Source organism: Diorhabda carinulata, chromosome 6 (genome assembly GCF_026250575.1).
Source record: "Diorhabda carinulata isolate Delta chromosome 6, icDioCari1.1, whole genome shotgun sequence".
In the NCBI taxonomy this organism is placed as follows: Eukaryota; Metazoa; Arthropoda; class Insecta; order Coleoptera; family Chrysomelidae; genus Diorhabda; species Diorhabda carinulata.
Window position 1 is genome coordinate 20,285,648 of NC_079465.1, and position 10,643 is coordinate 20,296,290.

General features: G+C 32.8%; 2 protein-coding genes across 2 annotated transcripts; one reads left to right on the forward strand and one right to left on the reverse strand.

Moving 5' to 3' along the window:
• Positions 1–174: 174 nt before the first annotated feature.
• LOC130895773 (uncharacterized) lies at positions 175–7,185 on the reverse strand. The gene is made up of 4 exons (XM_057803318.1): positions 6,476–7,185; positions 3,675–6,109; positions 1,770–1,883; positions 175–593 (listed from the first exon to the last, which is right to left on the reverse strand). Exons 1-4 carry the CDS (start codon positions 7,183–7,185, stop codon positions 175–177), a joined length of 3,678 nt encoding a protein of 1,225 aa, XP_057659301.1.
• Positions 7,186–7,566: 381 nt separating this feature from the next.
• On the forward strand, positions 7,567–10,306 carry LOC130895075 (uncharacterized). The gene is made up of 2 exons (XM_057802195.1): positions 7,567–9,187; positions 9,510–10,306. The coding sequence occupies exons 1-2, from the start codon at positions 8,999–9,001 to the stop codon at positions 9,885–9,887; spliced, it is 567 nt and encodes a 188-aa protein (XP_057658178.1). The 5' UTR covers positions 7,567–8,998; the 3' UTR covers positions 9,888–10,306.
• Positions 10,307–10,643: the final 337 nt, after the last annotated feature.

The window sequence follows — 10,643 nt, forward strand, 5'->3', positions numbered from 1 at the left end:
TCCGTGCTTGTTTCATGTTCCTTACTTTTTGTTTTAGCTATTTTCTTCTTACCTATTTGGCTCTTCATTTGCTTGTTCTTTTTAGCAGTTATATTCTTCGGTCTCCTCTCAAGCCGTTGTTGCCTTTTTTCTTCCTTTAATTTATCTTGTATTTTTTCCTCAATTTTCTTTCTTTCAGCATTTTGACGATCGGAAGAAGTAAGCACAAAGCACAGTTTGCTTTTTACCTTTTCTTTTTGGTGTTTCGGGCCAGAAAAAGAATTTCTCAATTGACGTGTTTTTTTTTTCGTTAGACACAATGCCTTTGTTACAATCTTCTAATAACATCTCTGGAGATGAATTTTTGGCAAACTGCATAAGCGGCTCACAATTCGAAGTCGATGGAACATCACATAGGATGTTGTCTTCTGTTATAACAGGAATATCTTGAATATCGTACGTTATTTCATCGCTGTCTGTGAACTGGGATATTAAATTGTCTGTAGAAGGTTTGTTTTTAAATTCCTTGAAAACGTTGTAGAGCAATTTGGAATCTCCCGTAAGATTTTCGCTGCTATATATGTTTTTTAGTTCCGATATCTTTGCGGCTCCCACTATTTTCACAAAATCATCATATGATAAAAACTTTTTTTCGATATCGGTTTCACTCGAATCCTTAACTGATCAAGTAGACTTTCCTAGACATTTTGAATAGTCTATGCCTTCCGGATCCCATGGATATAATACACAGGCCTTAAACCCGTTGACGATGGACTCTTTTTCAAGTTTACTAATTGCCATATCTAGTACCACAGCAAACTTTTCTTTGGAAACTACTGAATTTGGGTTTTCTCTTCTAAAATTTGAGACCACCTGATTCCAGTTGATTTTCAATGGTTTAAATGCCGCAACATCAGCTGTGGTTGGAAAATGACCGTGTTCTTCAACCACTTTACCCACACGCCTATTTATATCTAAGCGTGAGGAGCGCTGCACGTACTTGTTAACTGTACAGCACTTAGACTGTAGCAGTTGCTGATTTTTGGTAGCACAAAACGGTATTTTAGTATAAGGCTAAAAGACATACGCCACTATAAATAATCTTTTATTTAGCAACTACTTTAGGTCGTAAAGCTACAGTAGTTGGTGCCTTATTGACTTCTGTCGATATAAATTGAGACACTTTCAGGATAAAAAGTTATAATAAAATATGACTACACTACACAAAACTTGTCCTGCGCCCAAATACAGTAAATAACACTTGAAACGTAAATTGAATAAAAGAACTATGTTAATTCATCAAGAGAAATTAATTTAACTTTTCATTTTTAAAATGCACTGACAACCCCTCACATTTTTTTTTGAGATCAGGTAGTCGTAAATTTATTAATCATTTTTGAAAGATCATCAATTTTAAAATCGAATGATCATTCATTGGTTTGAGAATATAATTCTCGAACATATTGGGCCCCTTGAAACTTGAAAAGTTTTAAAATGCTCGACAAATGGGACTGAAATAGCATTAAAATGTTTGTAAGCATGTCAATATCGCACGGTAAAAATTAAAAATCGAGGAAGGGAATTCAATGCATTTTATAATATTAAGAAAAATTACGATTCCTATTGGAAACTACATTCTAGTAACCAATGTAACTACTAAAAAAATGTAAACAACAAGGTGGTTCATATAACTTACAAGCCTATGTTGAATATCAGTCACTTTTCACCAAGAAGTGACTCATCAGACTCAGGAAAAGGGACTATTTTAGAGATGGCTCTGGTGTATATACCAGTTGCTGTTTTAACTTTTACTACCCTCACATTCCCATCAGGCCCCGGCATCGTTTCGATGATTCTTCCTGTAGACCACTGTAGAGGGGGTAGCATATCCTCTTTAAGAAGAACTAAAGAATCAACTTTCAGATTAGGGAAAGACTTAAGCCACTTTGGTCGATTTTGTAATTGATTCAAGTATTCAGTCGACCAGCGGCGCCAGAATTGTTGTTGTAACTTTGTACATTGTTGCCATAGTGACAGTCGATTTTCAGGGATGGTGGTATTATCTTTTTCAGGAAAGGAAGTTAGGCTAGCGCCGATAAGAAAATGACCTGGGGTCAAACATTCCAAGTCAGAAGGGTCATTAGATAATGGTGATATAGGTCTGCTATTTAAAATTGCCTCTATTTGGGCTAGAATTGTAGAGAACTCTTCATATGCTAATTTGGAGTCTCCAAGAATTTTTGACATGAGCTTTTTCGACCTTTTTATTCCGCTTTCCCATATTCCTCCAAAATGTGGCGCTCTAGGAGGTATGAATTTCCATTCAATTTTGGAATGCGATAAAAAATTTTGAATAGAATCAATATTATTTTGATTTTTGAAAAATATTTCTAAATCTCTAAAAGTGTTATCAGCGCCCTGAAAATTAGTGGCGTTGTCGGAATAAATTTTGGCAGGTTTGCCACGACGGGAAATGAACCGTTTTAGGGTCAAGATAAAGGCTTCAGTTGATAAAGAAGTAACAGTTTCAATGTGAATAGCTTTAGTGACAAAACATACGAAAAGCGCAATATAGCATTTCACCAAGGGAGCTTTTCGTAATTTGGAAGATTTTATGAGAAATGGCCCACCAAAGTCCAGTCCTGTTTTTTGAAACGGTCGAGCAGGGATGACTCTATCTCGTGGAAGGTCTGCCATAATTTGTGTATATGGCTTAGTTGAAAAACGAAAACACTTATGACAGCTTCGAATAAGCTTTTTGGTAATTTTTAAACCATTTAATGGCCAGAAATTTAGTCGAAAATTGTACAACACTGTTTGAGCTCCAGCGTGTCCAAGCCTTTCATGTTCAGCTTTAATCATTAAGTTGACAGTTATATTTTTTGACGGCAGAAGTAATGGATATTTTTGGTTAAAAGAAAGGTCATCGTTAGCAAGACGTCCACCGACTCGAAGCATTCCTTTATCGTCTAAAAAAGGTTTCAGCTTATTTATTTGCTTATCAGATAAAATTTTATTCTGTTTAATCTCATTAATTTCCTTTTGAAATTTAGTTTGTTGTAGGGGATTTGCTCAATTCGGATACTGTCAAATGACCAGAAAATTTGTTCGAATTCTTACAATTTCTGATGAACCTATGTACGTACGCCATTGTTCTTTGCAACTTCTTATAACAGAAAAATTTAGAAAATAAAGTTAAAAGAAAATTTTCTTCTGTTGGGGTAGTCATGACGACAGTTTTTGTTTCGGGAATGTCAGAAAGATGAAGGTTTGGGTATGCAAAATTATCAAATTTTAATAAATCGAGAGTGGGATTTGATAGAAATTTCGGTCCATGCCACCAAAGTTTATTAGAAATTAAATTATTTGCGCTAGTGCCACGTGACACCAAATCAGCGGGATTATCGATAGTATTTACATACCACCATGAATGATCTTTAGTTATGGCTTGAATTTTAGCAACTCTGTTGCCTACAAATACTGTCTCCAACGGCTGGGTTCACCATTGCGCCAGCATAAAGCGATCTGGCTGTCGGACCAGAGATTTACAGAAATAATATTAATCTTTGTTTGAAAGTTTTTATAAATTTTGTCCACTAAATTAGACAGTAGGAGCATGGCTGATAATTCTAGCCGAGGAAGTGTAATTGTGGTAGAAACGGGGGATACACGCGATTTTGCCGAAATTAAATTACAGGAAACAGAATTGTCAGAATAAATGGTTCGTAAATACACGCATGCGCCAAAAGCTTTCAGACTCGCGTCTGAGAAACCATGCATTTCGATGAGATTGATAGATTTGTCCAAAAAAATGAATCTTGGAATAGTTAATTGAGATAGCTTAGGAAGATTGTTTACGAATGTATGCCATTTTTCCAGTATGACTGGATCTGATATCTCTGTGTCCCAGTCAAGTTTAGCTTGCCATAATTGTTTGACCAAAAGTTTTCCAGACAATATTATGGGATTATAAAGTCCAAGAGGATCGAAACATCGCGATATGGTTGAGAGAATTTTTCTCTTGGTTGCGGGGAATATTGAAAAGGTAGTGGGGACAGAAATGTTCAAATTATCAGAAGCTGGGATCCAATTTAGGCCTAGAACTTTATTTTGAGAATTTTCTAAATCAAGACTAATGCATTTTTCAGGATTTTGTAAGAAAGAAGAATTGTTTGAATCAGAAATTTCAGCGAGAACGTTTGAGTTATTTGAGGCCCACTTATGTAAATTGAACCCGTGATTTCCTAATACAATTTTTAATTCTTTAATTAATGTTATCAATTCATGTTCAGAATTTGTACCTGAAATTATATCATCTATGTAAGTTTCGGATATGAGGGCGTTTGCCGCTAAAGAGAAATTGGAACTATTATTATTTGCAATCTCTTGCAATACTCTTGTCGCTACAAATGGAGAGAAATTGCAACCATAAGTTAGAGTTGATAACTCAATGCACTGCAGGGGTTGTTGAGGATTTTCTCGCCATAATATATTTTGTAAAAAACGATGTTCTGTGTTTATAGAAATTTGACGAAACATTTTTTGTACGTCAGAAGTTATCGCAAACTTATTTAGCCTGAAACGGCAAAGAATATCGAATAGATCTGGTTGCACCTGGTACCCTTTCAAAGTTATATCATTTAAAGAAACACCTGTTGAGGTAGGGCAACTAGAATCAAAGACAACACGAAGTTTTGTAGATATACTTTGTTCACGAATTACGCATAAGTGTGGGATAAAATATTTTAATTCGTTTTTTGAATTAGTGAGGTTAAGAGTGACATATTTTGCATGTCCCAAGTTTACATATTCAGAAATAAATTTACTATATTCAGAAAATAATTCTGGATTTTTATGGATTCTATTTTCGAGCGAGAGAAATCGCCTTTTAGCGATCAGAAATGATTCACTGAGTTTATGGTGTTCTTTTTCAGATTTCAACGGGAAATTGACTTGGAACCTGCCGTTTTCCAGAATTTGTGTGGAATTTTGAAAAATAGTTTCCGCTAGTTCGTCGTCAGACGAGAGAATACTCTTAGAAGGAATTTCCTCCTGTTCCCAAAATTTAGAAAGAGATGAACTTAGGTCTTTGTTCGATATAGAAATATGATTACAGCTTGTAAACACGGAATCATTATTTTGAATATTCACGGAATTAAAAGAAGCACTGTTTGGAATAGTTCCAGCAATTATCCAGCCTAAGCTAGTATTTTGTAAACTAGGTAATTTTTTACCGAGATCTATGATACCTGGTGTAAGAAGTTTGTAATATAAATCGGCCCCAACTAGAATGTGAATCTCCGATGGTATGTTAAATTCTGGATTGGCTAGAATAATATCAGTAGGCAGACGTAGCTGGCTTACGTTAATTTTTACTTGTGGTAATTTGCAAGTAATTTTTGGCAATACTGCACAAGGTATTTCAAAGTGTTTGATCGGATTGGAATGTGGAAAGAATTTTAAATGAACCATTTTATTTGTGGTTGATACTGTTTGTGATATGCCGGAAATTTGCAGTGTTTTTTCAAACGTTTTCAATTGTAGTTTATTTACTAGTTCTTGTGAAACAAATGAGTTTTGGGAACCGTTGTCTAGCAGAATAGTAGTTTTAAATGGGTTATTGTGAGAGTCATACATAATTATTTTAGCCGTAGCTAGAAGCACGTGGCATTCAGTGGATAGAGCAGATAAGGATTGTGTTTGTATAGCAGATACGTTAGAATTATTATCTTGTGAGTTTTCGTTGGTTTCAGCATTATCATAATTCTTCTGTGGTCTAGAAGGATTTTGTCGATTATCAGTAGCCTGGTGAGAATGTGAATTTTCGTCAATTTGACGATTAAAGTTATTATTTCGATTATTTATCGATTTGGTGTGAGGATGTTGACCATTTGTCGTATGTACATTGGAGTAAATAGGTTGTGAATTGTTATAACGGTTTTGGGAAATAGAACCATTATTATTATTATGTGCATTATCATTTGCACGGAAAGAGTCAGAATGGAGATAAGTATGATGTCTTTTTTGACATATTGAACAAGATTTTAGAGATTTACAATCCCTTGTGATGTGGCGACCTCCTAGACAGTTTTTACAGAGATTATTCGAATGTATGAATTTATATTTATCACTGATAGACAAATTTTTAAATGATTCACACGTATAGAAACGATGTGAAGCATTTTTACAATAATAACAATCTGATTGACTGTTTGTAGGAATCATAGAATTCACGTGAGCAGTTGTTTTCGAATATTTGGGACTAAACTTTTGTTTAGTATCATTTGAATTAGAAGTAGAAGCTTGAATATTTTGAGTGCGCTCTAGAATACCACTACGTTGTTTCAAAAAATCGAAAAAATTCTCAAGGGACGGGATTTCACCTTGTTTTTAACTTTGTTCAAATAATTTACGAGTTGGTAGATCTAGTTTTTTATCTATCCAGAAAATAAGAATATAATCTAATAACAGTTTTGGATTTAAATTTAGTTTTTACATTGATTGTATAATTTTATACATTTTAGCCGTTATTTCACGTAAAAGCGTAGGGCAAGTTTTGCTCACAGGTTTTTGTTGGTATATTTGATCAATTAAGTTATACAGTAGAACACTTTGATCATCATACCTTTGTTTTAAAGTATCTATAGCTATTTGAAAATTGTCATCACAAAGTTCTAGATCGTCTATCAATTGCAAGGGCTCGTTAGAAAGGGAAGCTTTTAAATATAGCAATTTTTTGATATTTGTTAAGCTATTGTTAGAAATAATCAGATTTTCAAAGAGTTGAATGAATGAAGGCCACTCTGACGTCTGACCCTTAAATTTAGGCAAGGAAATATCAGGTAACTTGACGTCGATATTACAATTATTATTAGTTTGACTCTGAGAGTTTGAATTATCGTTCGATGTCAATTCATCAATCATTCTAGATAGTTCAGAATTAGTTGTGAAGTATTTTTTCTCAACTAAGTCTATGTCTTCGTTATCTGATAATTCATCCTGAGAGTTTTCAATAAGCATTTCAATTTGACCTTGAATATTTTCATATTGTAAGAAATACTTTTCAAGCTTGTCGCGTCTGTTTATACATTCATTCATAAATGCAGTTTCATTTGTAACAGTAAATTGGGAAGTTATCCAGTTATTCATTCTGGCAATAGAAGATTTCACAGATCTTCTCTGTGTTTTTAAATTTTCCAGAGACATTTTTGGAAATTTCACTTGCAATTGTACGAAATAGAATAGATTGGAATTTTACAATTGAAACTTGAAATTATACTAAATTGAGTTCGAATATTTGGAAATATTAAATGAACTAGCAATATATTGATTTTTTTTTAACACACAATGCACTTGGGAAGATTAAAGGTTTGATCCTACCTTGAATACTGGAAGTTACTGCTGCCTAGGGACACAGGAACTTGAATATCTTGAAGGAAGTTGAATTTTCTGTGACAATTGCATATAATCTCGAAGAATAGTATGAAGAAAGGCTCTGTAAATACCTTTTTTGCTATCCGGCTCGAAGGACCACAAAGATGGTTGGAAAATGACCGTGTTCTTCAACCACTTTACCCACACGCCTATTTATATCTAATCGTGAGGAGCGCTGCACGTACTAGTTAATAAAACTAATTATGGAGTTAATATGCCTATAAATAGGATGTGTAAGATTGCTAATTCTGTGATACAACAAAATAGTAATATAGATTCTTTTAATTGTTATTTTTATGTGTTTCGTAAGCAACTTGGACAAGTTTTGGTTACCCAGTAAATATTGCAATAATTGTGTCTTCTGTTGATCCCGCCATCTTGTTGAATGAAAAGTTAGTGTAGACTGTAATAATTATTGTGGTTAGGCATATAAGTTTTATAACAAAGACATATTTTAATTTTTGTAATTTTATCTGTATTGATTGATCTTATGGTTCATAACAATGACATTTTTTAATTTCTTCAGTATTATAATTGCTATATGCGTCAATAAAGATTTATTTATTTATTTAAATATTGGGAACTTCCAATGTCGCACTTAAAGAAATACAAATTACAACAGTGAACTAAGAAAGTCCAATTTTCACACACATATTTAGGTTAGCCAATGATATTGAGAATATAACTAAAAATTAAGTTTGAATCTATATAAACTCAACCTTACCTTCAAGATCATGAATCGGCGTGTTATGATTATTATTATCAGGAACACAACCGGCGAGTATTCTATCAATCCTACTGCCAACCCTGCCCCCCTTCATTTTTGGAGGCATGACTTTCAAATTATTAACTTCTAAAACACTTTTTAAAAACTTTATTTTACACAAACTAATTACAATTTACTGTAAATGATCACAACTGACTAACTGAAAAATCGTTCTATTCAGGGCTTTCGAAGTAAACATGATTGAATACCTTGTGAAATGAATTCTAGTTTTAGGTTTTGCCAGAGAGTGTAAAACGGAACTAATTATTATTTGATTCTGTCCAGTGTTAACTGCACATTTTACGATGGGAATGCCTATAACCGGATTTTCTTCGGAATTAAAATGCATTCTAAAAGATTCGTTATCGTCTACGTTGTTTATCTCATTGTTGAGTTCATTTTCACGGTCAGGTGTTATATGCCGTATTGCATGGTTAGAATCGTTGTTAGTTGAGTTCGTTGTCGGCGAAATTTCAGGGACTAGGTCAGTGTCTGGGTTTACTATCAAGGATATAGAGTCTAGGTCACGATTTTCGTCTTGAATTGGGTTTTTGAAAAAAAAATTTTTTTGTGATAAATGGAAAGATTATATATTAGTTTTATAACAAAACTATTTTTTTTTTCGCAATAATTCAAAAGTTATTTGAAAATAATTTTTGAATCCAGTACCGAAGACATGCCGACAACTCCCGAACAAACCCAAGCGCGTGTGACGTCATAATGTTAGTTTTCACTCATTGCAGTTGATAGAAAAATAATAAATACAGTGTTTTGATTTAATTTTGTTGTCATTATTAAATATTTAAATTTATATTAAAAATGTCGAGCCTCAAAAGTTATCGTTCTTATTTTGTACCATTATGTACGAATACTACAAAGGCAACTCCTGATATAATGTTTTTAAATTTTCCCCAAGATGTCAAACGTCGAAATAAATGGTTTCAAGCAGTGCACCGTGATAATCCCCAAACAAAATCGAATTATTTTTGTTGTGAAGATCATTTCGATGTAAGTATTTCTTAATACCATTTTTATTAATTATTATTTATCTAAGTATACAAATCAAATAATTATTATATATTTAAGTAAAGTTCAGTAAATAAATTTTGTTAACAGGACTCCAAATCATAACCTTTAAAATCATAGCATTAAAAAAATTTTTTATTGATAATTTCAAGTGCTTAAATAATAAATTTATGTATCTTTGTCTAATGATTGGGATGATCGAGGTTATGTATTTGACTATAGTATTAAATTTTATGTTATGGTGGTTTTTCTGTTGTTATAATAACATATAAATAATTCTAATGATTTCTGTTTTTTTTTCTAGCTGAAAGATGACATGGAAAATTACATTTATTATACAACGATGGGAGGTAAAGCAAAGATTAAAATTGATGTGGTACCACACAAGTTTGACTGTCAACCTAATCGTAAAAGACAAGGCACTACAACGGTTCTTAGACCAGCTGCAGAAAAACGACGGAGACAACAAATCAATCAAGAAATTTTAAATGAATCTTCAGAAAATATGGAAATTAGTAATCCTCCAGAACCAAATATTGATGCCGTATCAGCCAGTACTGTTGAAAATATTGGAGTAGATTTTGCTCCCTCAAATGAAACACCTGGCCAAAAGGTCACTGTTGAAACACAAACTAATATTAACCACCGTACTGTTGCTGTACAAGTAAATAGTCCGTCCTAAGTATCGTAGCGTATCAGTTCAATGTAAAATTTTATCAATCGGAATCGATGAATCCTGCTCACCAATTAAAACTGGTAGCATAAGTACTGCAACATCTCCAATAAAACCATTGCGTCAAAAATTACATCCAAATTTATTGGAAGATACTCAGAAAAGTTTGTCATCTAGTAGTTTTACAAATTCAAATAGTTCACAAGATATTGATGAACCTTCCGAAAATACCGGTTCAAGTACTATGGATTCTAGCAGCCTTCAATCTCCTGTGAAAAAATTTGAAATTTTGAAAGTCACAAATTACTTAATTAACGATAATTTAAAAGCGTATACTGGTTTTCCTCAAGAATGGAATATGGTGCTAGAACCATTAGTGTAATATCTAATATTGATATTACTAATATAAAATTATCTTTGATGAAAATACGACGCCAAGATACTTTGGAAAGATTAAGTGAACAGTTTGGAATGAGTGTCAGCAATGCTAGTATTATTTTTAATAAAACAGTTCCTGTATTGGCACATTTATTTAAAAAACTCGTTTATATACCGAAGTCTAGTAATATAAAAAAATACTACCGATACCATTTAGAACTTAAGTTTAAGAGTATTTGTATTATAAAATAAATTACTAAGTGTCGGTTCTATTTAAGCTAATATATTTATTATTTATTGTAAAAATACATCAAAATATAATGAATAACATTAATTAACTTTGTACAGATTTTAATAATTTTGGAAATATATTTTTGGACCAAACTA